The 13,843-nt window shown below is 48.9% G+C and overlaps 1 protein-coding gene across 1 annotated transcript; it reads left to right on the forward strand.

Annotated features, from left to right (window-relative positions):
* Positions 1-6,922: 6,922 nt before the first annotated feature.
* LOC137332213 (proline-rich protein 36-like) lies at positions 6,923-13,605 on the forward strand. The gene is made up of 2 exons (XM_067995907.1): positions 6,923-6,986; positions 11,951-13,605. Exons 1-2 carry the CDS (start codon positions 6,923-6,925, stop codon positions 13,603-13,605), a joined length of 1,719 nt encoding a protein of 572 aa, XP_067852008.1.
* The last annotated feature ends 238 nt before the right edge of the window (positions 13,606-13,843 follow it).

Below are 13,843 nucleotides of genomic sequence, written 5' to 3' on the forward strand. Positions count from 1 at the left end.
GAATCCATAACTAGGGGTCACAGTCTCAGGATATGGGGTATGCCATTTAGAATAGAGATGAGGAGAAATTTCGTCACTGAGGGTGGTGAACCTGTGGAATTCTCTACCACAGAAGGGAGTGGAGGCCAAATCATTAGATGTATTCAAGAAGGAGATGGATATATTTCTTAATGCTTAAGGGATCAAGGGATATGGGGGGAAAAGCAGGAACAGGGTACTGAGTTAGACGATCAGCCATGATCATTTTGAATGGCAGAGCAGGCCCGTAGGGCCGAATGGCCTACTCTTGCTCCTATTTTCTATGATTCTATAAGTTGGTTAAACATGATTTGCCTTTAACAAATCCATGCTGGCTTTCCCTAATCAATCCACACTCGTCCAAGTGACTGTTAATTGTGTCCCAGATTATCATTTCCAAAAGTTCCCCGCCACCAAGGTTAAACTGACTGGCCTATAGTTGCTGGGTTTATCTTTACACCTTTTTTTGAACAAGGTTGTAACGTCTGCAACTCTCCAGTCCTCTGGCACCACTCCCATATCTAAGGATGTCTGGAAGATTATGGCCAGTACCTCCACAATTTCCCCCTTCCCTCAGCATCCTAGGATGCATCCCATCCGGACCAGGTGACTTATCTACTTTAAGTACAGCTAGCCTTTCTAGTACTTCTTCTTTCTCAATTTTTAGCCCTTCCAGTATCTTAACTATATCTTCCTTTACCGAGACTCTGGCAGCATCTTCTTCCTTGGTAAAGACCGATGCAAAGTATTCATTTAGTACCTTGGCAATCCCCACTGCCTCCATGAGCAGATCATCTTTTTGGCCCCTAATCGGCCCCACCCCTCCTCTTACTACCCGTTCACTGTTAACATGCCTGCAGAAGACTTTTGGATTCCATTTTATGTTGGTTGCTAGTCTATTCTCATACTCTCTCTTTGCCACTCTTATTTCCTTTTTTATTTCCCCTCTGAACTTTCTATATTCTGCCTGGTTCTCACTTGTGTTATCAACCTGACACCTGTCCTACACTGCTTTTTTCTGCTTCATCTTATTCTCTGTCTCCTTTGTCATCCAGGGAGCTCTGGCTTTAGTTGCCCTACCTTTCTCCCTCCTTGGAATATACCTTGTCTGTATCCAAATCATCTCTTTAAAGGCTGCCCACTGTTCAATTACAGTTTTGCCTGCTAATCTATGATTCCAATTTACCTGGGCCAGATCTGTTCTCATCCCACTGAAATTGGCCCTCCTCCAATTGAGTATTTTTACTTTAGAGTGGACCATGTCCTTTTCCATAGCCATTCTAAACCTTATGATACTATGATCGCTGCTCCCTAAATGCTCCTCCACTGATATAGGAACAGGAGTAGGCCATTCAGCCCCTCGTGCCTGCTCTGCCATTTGATAAGATCATGGCTGATCTGTGATCTAACTCCATATACCTGCCTTTGGCTCATATCCCTTAATACCTTTGGTTGCCAAAAAGCTATCTATCTCCGATTTAAATTTAGCAATTGAGCTAGTATCAATTGCCGTTTGCAGAAGAGAGTTCCAAACTTCTACCACCCTTTGTGTGCAGAAATGTTTTCTAATCTCGCTCCTGAAAGGTCTGGCTCTAATTTTTAGACTGTGCCCTCTACTCCTAGAATCCCCAACCAGCGGAAATAGTTTCTCTCTATCCACCCTATCTGTTCCCCTTAATATCTTATAAACTTCAATCAGATCACCCCTTAACCTTTGAAACTCCAGAGAACACAACCCCAATTTGTGTAATCTCTCCTCGTAACTTAACCCTTGAAGTCCGGGTATCATTTTTGTAAACCTACGCTGCACTCCCTCCAAGGCCAATATGTCCTTCCAAAGGTGCTGTGCCCAGAACTGCTCACAGTACTCCAGGTGCGGTCTAACCAGGGTTTTGTATGGCTGCAGCATAACTTCTGCCCCCTTGTACTCCAGTCCTCTAGATATAAAGGCTAGCATTCCATTAGCCTTATTGATTATTTTCTGCACCTGTTCATGACACTTCAATGATTTATGTACCTGAACCCCTAAGTCCTTTTGGACATCCACTGTTTTTAACTTTTTACCATTTAGAAAGTACCCTGTTCTATCCTTTTCTGAGCCAAAGTGGATGACCTCACATTTGTTTACATTGAATTCCATTTGCCACAGTTTTGCCCATTCACCTAATCTATCAATATCCCTTTGTAATTTTATGTTTTCATCTACACTGCTTACAATGCCACCAATCTTTGTGGCATCGGCAAACTTAGATATGAGACTTTCTATGCCTTCATCTAAGTCGTTAATAAATATTGTGAATAATTGAGGCCCCAAGACAGGTCCCTGCTGGACTCCACTAGTCACATCCTGCCAATGTCAGTACCTACCCATTATCCCTACTCTCTGTCGCCTTTCGCTCAGCCAACTTCCAAACCAAGTCCGTACTTTTCCCTCAATTCCATGGGCTTCTATCTTAGCTAACACGCTCTTATGTGGGACCTTATCAAATGCCTTCTGGAAGTCCATATAAATAACATCCATTGATATTCCCCTGTCCACTACTTTAGTCACCTCTTCAAAAAATTCAATCAGGTTTGTCAGGCATGACTTACCTTTCACAAATCCATGCTGGCTCTCTGATTAACTGAAAATTCTCAGTGTTCAGTCACCCTATCCTTAATTGTAGACTCCAGCATTTTCCCCACAACAGATGTTAGGCAAACTGGTCTATAATTCCCTGGTTTCCCTCCTTAAAAAGCAGAGTGACGTGCAGTTTTCCAATCTGGAGGGACAGTTCCTGAATCTAGAGAACTTTGAAAGATTGTAGTTAAGGCATCTGCAATGTGCTCACCTTCCTTTAAAACCCTGGGATGGAAACCATCTGGTCCTGGGGATTTTTCACTCCTTAGTGCTATTATTTTCTTCATTACTGTTGCTTTACTTATGTTAATTTTATTGAGTTCCCTGTCCCTGATTCAATATTAGTTTTCTTGGGATTTCTGGCATGCTATCCTCTTTCTACTGTAAATACTGACTAAGTAATTATTCAACATGTCTGCCATTTCCCCATTGTCAATGACAATATCCCCACTTTCAGTTTTTAAGGGGCCAACACTGATCCTGACCACCCTCTTTTTCCTAATATAACTATAAAAGTTCTTCATATTGGTTTTGATAGCCCTTGCAAGTTTCTTTTCATACTCTCTTTTTGTTGCTCTTACCATCTGTTTTGTGACTCTTTGTTGATCTTTGTTTCTTTCCCATTCTCCAGGATCTGTGCCATTTTTTGCCTTTTTGTATGCCCTTTCCTTATGTCCCTTACCTCTTTAGTTGTCCATGGCTGTTTTTTTTGGCAAGTAGAGCTCTTGCCCCTCTGGCATAAACCGATTCTGTATCACGTTAAATGTTTCTTTAAACATTTCCCACTGATCATCAGTCGTTTTACCCATTAACAGATTTGCCCAGTTTACTGTGGACAGTGTCTGTCTCATCCCATTGAAGTCGGCCTCACCCATGTCTAGAATCTTAGCAGCTGACTCACTTTTTCCCTTTCAAACACTACATTGAACTCAAATCATTTAATGATCGCTATTGGATAGATGTTCACACACAGTGAAGCTGTTAACGAAATCTGGTTCATTACTCATTACCAAATCTAGTATGGCTTGCCCCCTTGTTGCCTCTAGGACATGCTGCTGTAGTAAACTATCCCAGACACACCCAAGAAATTCACCACCTTTCTGACAGTTGTTAGTCTGCTTTTCCCAATCTATGTGAAGGTTAAAGTCCCCCATTAAGACCACTATGCCTTTGTTACACGCTTGTCTAATCTCTGCATTTATACAATCTAGCACTTCAGAGCTGCTGCCAGGGGTCCTATACACAACTCCCACTATGGTCTTCGATCCTTTCCTATTTCTCAATTCAACCCATAAGGTCTCTGTTGGCTGCTTACCTCTCATTATATCCTCCTTTATCATTGAAGTGATTTTATCTCTAATCATTAAGGCTACTCCTCCCCCTCTTCCATTTTCCCTGTCTCTCCTGTGGACCCTATAATCTGGTATATTTAGTTTCCAATCCTGACCATCCTGCAGCCATGTCTCAGTAATAGCTATCATGTCATAACCTCCAATTTGAATTTGAACCTGTAATTCATTTAATTTATTTCTTATGCTCCGTGTATTTGTATATAGAACTCTTAGTTGGGCCACACACCCTAGCCTGACCTTCAGCTTTGATGCTGGGTTAATTGCCTTACACCTTCTAGTTTTCACTTTATCTGTAGTGTCTAAAGTACACTTTCTTTCTGCTGCTCTACGCTTTTCCCTTTCACTTGTTCTTGAACAACTGTTTGTACTATTTGTATTGTAAATTTCCCCTGGGTCTTCCCTTCTCTTGCTGCTCTCAACTTTACTCCCTTCTGACTCCCCGCTCAGGTTCCCATCCCCCTGCCACTCTAGTTTAAACCTTCCCCAACAACACTAGCAAACACCCCCGCAAGGACATTGGTCCCGGTCCTGCTCGGGTGTAACCCGTCCCGCTTGTACAGGTCCCACCTTCCCCTTACAGGTCCCAATGTCCCAGGAATCTAAATCCCTCCCTCCTACACCATCCGTGCAGCCACGCATTCATCTGGTCTATTCTCCTGTTCCTATACTCACTAGCACGTGGCACTAGTAGTAATCCTGAGATCACTACCTTTTGAGGTCCTGCTTTTTAATTTATCTCTTAACTCCTTAAATTCACCTTGCAGGACCTCATCCCTCTTTTTTTACCTATGTTGTTGGTACCGATATGGACCACGACTACTGGCTATTCACCCTCCCCCTCCAGAATGCCCTGCAGCCGCTCCGTAACAATTGCTCCACTTGGCCTGTTTCATTCCCTAGAACCAAGTCTAGCAATGCATCCTTCCTTGTTGGGCCACTGGTCGAGAAAGTTATCCTGAACGCATTTCAAAAATTCCTCCCCTTCTTTGCCCCTTATTGTTATCCCAGTCTATATTAGGATAGTTGAAATCCCCTGTTATCACTACTCTATGGCTTTTGCACCTCTCTGTAATTTCCCTGCAACTTTGCTCCTCTATATCCTTCCCACTAGTTGGTGGCCTATAGAATACCCCCAGTAGTGTAAAACTCTAACCAAATAGATTCTGTCCTTGACCCCTCCAGGACATCCTCTCCCCCCAGCACTGCAATATTCTCCTTAATCAATACTGCCAACACCCCCCCCCACTCACCCCTCCTATCTTTCCTTCCCTATATTTCCTGAACACCATGTATCCAGGAATATTTAGTACCTAATCCTGCCCTTTTTTGAGCCAGGTCTCTGTTATCGCCACATCGTATTCCCATGTGGCTATTTGCGCCTGCAGTTCACCAACCTTGTTTACCACGCTTCGTGCGTTCACACACATGCACCCCAAACCCTTCTTAGACTTCCTTGTATTCTCTCTTGGTCTGACCCCACCTACTACCTTACTATTTTTTACTCTAGGGCTATCCTTCTCTCCTGATCCTTTTATACTTGCTGCAGAGCTTGGAAGTGATCAATTTTTCGTGATTTGATTTTATTCTGCACGTAAATTAGGCTTAGGTCTATTCTATAATAGGGTGAGGGGGCAGGGTGGCAGGAGGAGAAATGTTCCTTCAAAGATCTTTGCTCATTATGGCCTTGTGATCTCTTGTCATTATACAAAAGTTGTGACTGTATACTAGCTCTCTGTTCTTTTTCCCTCGTCATTAACAGTATTTTGCTGTTGCTTTCTGAGTAGAAGGTCTTCTAACCCTGTGGATTGTTTGTCAGTTCTATATTCATGGCTTCACAGCTTAATTTATGGTGTCTTAAGTCAGCAAAAGAAGATTGAGAGATAATTCTGACATCATAGCATTTCTTAAAAGTGAAAATTTGCTTGGTACGTGTGCCAGCGATGCCAACTTGCTTTATGTAATTTAGAGATCACACATTTTTCATTGAAATGTTCCTGTTTTCTAAAGTTTCAGTAGAACCTACCTAAATACCATATTGTGCCCCCACCAACAGTACTGTTAAATTTCGTGGGATTTTAATTGAAAACTGGATTTGTGCTAAATACAGCGTCTGCATTATCTCGCTAGACTTCACATTCTCTGTGACCTTGGTAGGTTTCCCAGAAAGATTTGGACAGTGACCATTTTTGTCACTATCTTTTGACCCACAGTTTGAGTGTAAAGTCAATCTTCACCCGAAGTGCATTTAAGAGATACTAAAGTGCAGGAAAATTAACTCTTAAAATGGGATGGCTTTGCTTTGCTCAATACTGAGATAGAATATCAATATTGAGAGATAGGACAAACTGTCACTTGGAAAGGCATGGTTTAATCAGGGATAGTCAGCATAGATTTGTTCAAGGAAGGTCATGCCTTACAAATCTGATTGAATTCTTTGAGGAAGTAACAAGGAGGATTGATGAGGGTAGTGCAGTGGATGTTGACTACATGGATTTTAGTAAGGCATTTGACAAGGTCCCACATGGCAGACTGTCAGAAAGGTAAAAGCCCATGGAATACAGGGAAATGTGGCGCATTGGATCCAAAATTGGCTCAGTAACAGGAAACAAAGGGTAAAAGTCGATGGATGTCTTTGTGAATGGAAATCCGTTTCCAGTGGTGTGCCACAGGGCACTTTATTGGGTCCCTTGCTGTTTGTGGTATATATTAATGATTTGGACTTGAATGTAGGGGGCATGATTGGAAAATTTGCAGACGACACAAGAATTGGCCGTGTAGTTGATAGTGAAGAGGATAGCTGTGGACTCTGAGAAGTGTGAGGTAATGCACTTAGGGAGGGCAAACAGTAAAAGGGAATACGCAGTAAACGGGAATATATTGAGAGGGGTAGAGGAAGTGAAACCTTGGAGTAGATGTGCACAGGTCCCTGAAGATGGCAGTTCAGGTAAATAATGTTGTGAAGAAGGCATACGGAATGCTCTCCATTATTAGCCGAGGTATAGAATACAAAAGCAGGGATGTAATGATGGAACTGTATAAAACGCTGGTAAGGCCACAGCTGGAGTATTGTGTGCAGTTCTGGTCACCACGTTACAGGAAGGGGGTAATTGCTCTGGAGAGACTGCAGAGAAGGTTCACAAGAATGTTGCCAGGGCTTGAAAATTGCAGCTACGAGGAGAGATTGGATAGGCTGGGGTTGTTTTCCTTGAAGCATAGGAGGCTGAGGGGAGACTTGATTGAGGTGCACAAAATTATGAGGGGCCTAGATAGAGTAGACAGGAAGTACCTGTTTCCCCTTGCGGAGAGTTCAAGAACTAGAAGACATAGATTTAAGCTGATTGGCGGAAGGATTAGAGGGGACATGAGGAAAAACATTTTTACCCAGAGGGTGGTGGGTGTATGGAATTTGCGGCCCGAATTGGTGATAGAGGCAGGGACCCTCAACTCTTTTTTTAAAAAAAAAGGACCTGGACCTGGACCTAAAGTGCTGTAAGCTGCAGGGCTATGGACCGGGTGCTGGAAGGTGGGATCAGAATGGGCACATAAGAACATAAGAAATAGGAGCAGGAGTAGGCCAATCGGCCCCTCGAGCCTGCTCCGCCATTCAATAAGATCATGGCTGATCTGATCCTAACCTCAAATCTAAAGAACACAAGAAGTCGGAGCAGGACCCGGCCACTCAGCCCCTGGGCCCGCTCCGCCACCCACAGGGCCTTGACCGATCCGAACTCAGCTTCCTGTCCAATTTCCTGCCCACTCCCCGTAACCCCTAATTCCCTTTACTTCTAGGAAACTGTCTATTTCTGTTTTAAATTTATTTAATGATGTAGCTTCCACAACTTCCTGGGGCAGCAAATTCCACAGACCTACTACCCTCTGAGTGAAGAAGTTTCTCCTCATCTCAGTTTTGAAAAAGCAGCCCCTTATTCTGAGATTATGCCCCCTAGTTCTAGTTTCACCCATCCTTGGGAACATCCTTACCGCATCCACCCGATCAAGCCCCTTCACAATCTTAGGTTTCAATAAGATCGCCTCATTCTTCTGAACTCCAATGAGTAGAGTCCCAATCTACTCGACCTCTCCTCATATGTCCACCCCCTCAACCCCGGGATTAACCAAGTGAACCTTCTTTGTACTGCCTCGAGAGCAAGTATGTCTTTTCTTAAGTATGGACACCAAAACTGTATGCAGTATTCCAGGTGTGGTCTCACCAATACCTTATATAACTGCAGCAATACCTCCCTGTTTTTATATTCTATCCCCCTAGCAATAAAAGCCAACATTTTGTTGGCCTTCTTGATCACCTGCATACTAACTTTTTGATTTTCTTGCACTAGGACCCCCAGATCCCTTTGTACTGCAGTACTTTCCAGTTTCTTGCCATTAAGATAATAACTTGCTCTCTGATTTTTCCTGCCAAAGTGCATAACCTCACATTTTCCAATATTGTATTGCATCTGCCAAATCTCCACCCACTCACCCAGCCTGTCTATATCCCCTTGCAGGTTTTTTTATGTCCTCCTCACTCTCCACTTTCCCTCCCATCTTTGTATCATCTGCAAACTTTGATATGTTACACTCAGTCCCCTCCTCCAAATCGTTAATATAGATTGTAAAGAGTTGGGGACCCAGCACCGACCCCTGCGGAACACCACTGGCTACAGGTTGCCAGTCCGAGAATGAACCATTTATCCCAACTCTCTGCTTCCTGTTAGCTAACCAATCCTCCACCCATGCCAGAATATTACCCCCAATCCAGTGATTCTTTATCTTGAGCAATAATCTTTTATGTGGCACCTTGTCGAATGCCTTCTGGAAGTCTAAATACACTACGTCCACTGGTTCCCCTTTATCCATCCTGTACGTTATGTCCTCAAAGAACTCAAGCAAATTTGTCAGACATGACTTCCCCTTCATAAAGCCATGCTGACTTTGTCCTATTAAATTATGTTCATCTAAATGTTCTGTTACTGTCTCCTTAATAATAGACTCCAAAATTTTACCCACCACAGATGTTAGGCTAACTGGTCTATAATTTCCCGCCTTCTGCCTACTACCCTTTTTAAATAAGGGTGTTACATTAGCAGTTTTCCAATCTGCCGGGACCTTTGCTGAGTCCAGAGAATTTTGGAAAATTATTACCAAAGCATCCACAATCCCTTCTGCCACTCCCCTCAAGACCCGAGGATGTAAGCCATCAGGTCCAGGGGATTTATCCGCCTTGAGTCCCATTAATTTACTGAGTACCAATTCCTTAGTGATTTTAATCGTATTTAGCTCCTCCCCCCCACAGAGCCCCCTTTTTGTCCAGTGTTGGGATATTCTTAGTGTCCTCTACCGTAAAGACAAACAAAATATTTGTTCAGCATTTTTGCCATCTCCATGTTTCCCACCATTAATTTCCCGGTCTCATCCTCTAAGGGACCTACGTTTGCCTTAGCCACCCTTTTTCTTTTTATATAACTGTAGAAACTCTTGCTATCTGTTTTTATATTTTTTGCTAATTTATTTTCATAATCTATCTTCCCTTTCTTAATCAATCCTTTAGTTACTTTGGGAAGACTTCAAAAGACAGCAAAATCTTCTATCCTCCCACTAAGTTTGGCTACCTTATATGTCCTTGTTTTTAGTCGGATACTATCCTTAATTTCTTTACTTAGCCACGGATGGCTGTCATTTCTTTTACACCCTTTTTTCCCTCAGTGGAATATTTTTTTTTGAATGTTGTAAAATAACTCTTTAAATGAACACCACTGCTCATGTATCGTCTTACCCTTTAATCTATTTTCCCAGTCCACTTTAATCAATTCTGCTCTCATACCATCACAGTCTCCTTTATTCAAGCTCAGTACGCTTGTTTGAGAACCAACCTTCTCACCCTCGAATTGGATATGGAATGTAACCACGTTATGGTCACTCATTCCAAGGGGATCCTTAACTAGGACATTAATTAATCCTGGCTCATTACACAGGACTTGGTCCAAGGTTGCTTGCCCCTTGTAGGATCAGTTACATACTGCTCAAGAAATCCATCTCTAATACACTCAATAAACTCTTCCTCAAGGCTGCCCTGCTCAATTTGATTTGTCCAGTTAATATGATAGTTAAAATCCCCCATAATTATAGCTGTTCCCTTATTACATGCCCTGACTATTTCCTGATTAATACTTCTTCCAGCAGAGTTGCAACTATTAGGAGGCCTATATACTACGCCCACTAGTGTTTTTTTCCCCTTATTCCTTATCTCTACCCAAACTGTTTCATTATCCTGATCCTTTGTCCCAATATCATTTCTCTGTATTATAGTGATTCCTTCCTTTATTAACATAGCCACCTCCCCTTCCTTCCTACCTGTCCTTCCTGATTGTTAAATACCCTGGCATATTTAATTCCCAGTCGTTGTCACCCTGCTGCCATGTTTCTGTAATGGCCACAAGATCATACCCATACGTAGTTATCTGCCCCGTTAACTCGTCCATCTTGTTACAAACGCTACGTGCATTCAGATAAAGAACTTTCAAATATGTTTTGTGACACTTAGTTCCTGCTTTTTCCTTTTTCAACACTTTTTACCTTTTACTCCATACCTTCTGTCCCTTCCTGACACGCTTTCCTCTGTCACCCTGCTCAGGTTCCCAACCCTCTGCCGCTTTAGTTTAAACCCTCCCCAACAGCACTAGCAAACACTCCCCCTAGGACAGCGGTCCCGGCCCTGCCCAGGTGCAGTTTGTACTGGTCCCACCTCCCCCAGAACCGGTTCCAATGCCCCAGGAATTTGAATCCCTCCTCCTTGCACCACTCCTCTCGCCATGTATTCATTTGAAATATCCTCCTATTTCTACTCTGACTAGCACGTGGCACTGGTAGCAATCCTGAGATTACTACCTTTGAGGTCCTATTTTTTAATTTACCTCCTAACTCCCTATATTCTGCTTTTAGGACCTCATCCCCTTTTTTACCTATATCGTTGGTGCCTATGTGCACCACGACAGCTGGCTGTTCTCCCTCCCCCTCCAAAATGTTCTGTCGCCGCTCCGAGACGTCCTTGACCCTTGCACCAGGGAGGCAACACACCATCCTGGAGTCTCGGTTGCGGCTGCAGAAACGCCTATCTATTCCCCTTACAATTGAGTCCCCTATCACTATAGCTCTTCCACTCTTTTTCCTCCCAGCCTCTGCAGCAGAGCCACCCATGGTGTCAGGAAGTTGGCTGCTGCTGCCTTCCCCTGATAAGTCATCCCCCCCAAAAGTATCCAAAGTGGTATATCTGTTTGAGAGGGGGACGGCCACAGGGGACCCCTGCACTACCTGCCTGCACCTCTTACTCTGCCTGGTGGTCACCCATTCACTTCCTGCCTGTACACCCTTTACCTGCGGTGTGACCAACTCGCTAAACGTGCTATCCACGTGGTTCTCAGCATCGCGAATGCACCAGTATGTATCCATCCACAGCTCCAGTGCCGCAGTGCGGTCTGTCAGTAGCTGCAGCTGGATACACTTCCTGCACACATGGTAGTCAGGGACACAAAGTGTCCCTGATTTCCCACAGCAGGAGGAGCATGCCACGGGGCTGAGCTGTCCTGCCATGACTTACCCTTTAATTGATTTAAATTAAATTAAAATTAAATGGATCCCTCGGGGCTCGCCTTTAGAACCTCCGCTCGGGGCTCGCCTTTATTACCGCCCTCGGGGCTCGCCTTTAGAACCGCCCTCGGGGCTCGCCTTTATTACCGCCGCTCGGGGCTCGCCTTTATTACCGCCCTCGGGGCTCGCCTTTATTACCGCCGCTCGGGGCTCGCCTTTATTACCGCCCTCGGGGCTCGCCTTTAGAACCCCCGCTCGGGGCTCACCTTTAGAACCTCCGCTCGGGGCTCGCCTTTAGAACCCCCGCTCGGGGCTCGCCTTTAGAACCTCCGCTCGGGGCTCGCCTGTAGTACCCCCGCTCGGGGCTCGCCTTTAGTACCCCCGCTCAGGGCTCCCCTCGGGGCCCTCCGCTCGCCCCCTCGGGGCCCTCCGCTCGCCCCTTCGGGGACCCCGCACGGGGCCCTCCGCTCGCCCCCTCGGGGACCCCCGCACGGGGCCCTCCGCTCGCCCCCTCGGGGACCCCCGCTCGGGGCCCTCCGCTCGCCCCCTCGGGGACCCCCGCTCGGGGCCCTCCGCTCGCCCCCTCGGGGACCCCCGCTCGGGGCCCTCCGCTCGCCCCCTCGGGGACCCCCGCTCGGGGCCCTCCGCTCGCCCCCTCGGGGACCCCCGCTCGGGGCCCTCCGCTCGCCCCCTCGGGGACCCCCGCTCGGGGCCCTCCGCTCGCCCCCTCGGGGACCCCCGCTCGGGGCCCTCCGCTCGCCCCCTCGGGGACCCCCGCTCGGGGCCCTCCGCTCGCCCCCTCGGGGACCCCCGCTCGGGGCCCTCCGCTCGCCCCCTCGGGGACCCCCGCTCGGGGCCCTCCGCTCGCCCCCTCGGGGACCCCCGCTCGGGGCCCTCCGCTCGCCCCCTCGGGGACCCCCGCTCGGGGCCCTCCGCTCGCCCCCTCGGGGACCCCCGCTCGGGGCCCTCCGCTCGCCCCCTCGGGGACCCCCGCTCGGGGCCCTCCGCTCGCCCCCTCGGGGACCCCCGCTCGGGGCCCTCCGCTCGCCCCCTCGGGGACCCCCGCTCGGGGCCCTCCGCTCGCCCCCTCGGGGACCCCCGCTCGGGGCCCTCCGCTCGCCCCCTCGGGGACCCCCGCTCGGGGCCCTCCGCTCGCCCCCTCGGGGACCCCCGCTCGGGGCCCTCCGCTCGCCCCCTCGGGGACCCCCGCTCGGGGCCCTCCGCTCGCCCCCTCGGGGACCCCCGCTCGGGGCCCTCCGCTCGCCCCCTCGGGGACCCCCGCTCGGGGCCCTCCGCTCGCCCCCTCGGGGACCCCCGCTCGGGGCCCTCCGCTCGCCCCCTCGGGGACCCCCGCTCGGGGCCCTCCGCTCGCCCCCTCGGGGACCCCCGCTCGGGGCCCTCCGCTCGCCCCCTCGGGGACCCCCGCTCGGGGCCCTCCGCTCGCCCCCTCGGGGACCCCCGCTCGGGGCCCTCCGCTCGCCCCCTCGGGGACCCCCGCTCGGGGCCCTCCGCTCGCCCCCTCGGGGACCCCCGCTCGGGGCCCTCCGCTCGCCCCCTCGGGGACCCCCGCTCGGGGCCCTCCGCTCGCCCCCTCGGGGACCCCCGCTCGGGGCCCTCCGCTCGCCCCCTCGGGGACCCCCGCTCGGGGCCCTCCGCTCGCCCCCTCGGGGACCCCCGCTCGGGGCCCTCCGCTCGCCCCCTCGGGGACCCCCGCTCGGGGCCCTCCGCTCGCCCCCTCGGGGACCCCCGCTCGGGGCCCTCCGCTCGCCCCCTCGGGGACCCCCGCTCGGGGCCCTCCGCTCGCCCCCTCGGGGACCCCCGCTCGGGGCCCTCCGCTCGCCCCCTCGGGGACCCCCGCTCGGGGCCCTCCGCTCGCCCCCTCGGGGACCCCCGCTCGGGGCCCTCCGCTCGCCCCCTCGGGGACCCCCGCTCGGGGCCCTCCGCTCGCCCCCTCGGGGACCCCCGCTCGGGGCCCTCCGCTCGCCCCCTCGGGGACCCCCGCTCGGATTCGAATTAAAGAAGGAAATGTAGGGCGTATTTTCAGTATAAAATACTTTCTTGCTCTTTATGTATAATATGAAAAAACATTACCTTATTGATTTTATAGCTAAATTTATCTGCTAGAAAGTCCTGTCATTTTGGTTCTCTATTCACACCTAGAGCTGCTCCGAGCCTCTGGCTTCCCACATTGGCTATCTTCTCTTTCTGGGCCATAAAACAGCATATATGTTCCTGTAAAGAGGGAGGGACTGGGAGTGGGGAGAGGGAC

This window comes from Heptranchias perlo, chromosome 14 (genome assembly GCF_035084215.1).
Source record: "Heptranchias perlo isolate sHepPer1 chromosome 14, sHepPer1.hap1, whole genome shotgun sequence".
In the NCBI taxonomy this organism is placed as follows: domain Eukaryota; kingdom Metazoa; phylum Chordata; class Chondrichthyes; order Hexanchiformes; family Hexanchidae; genus Heptranchias; species Heptranchias perlo.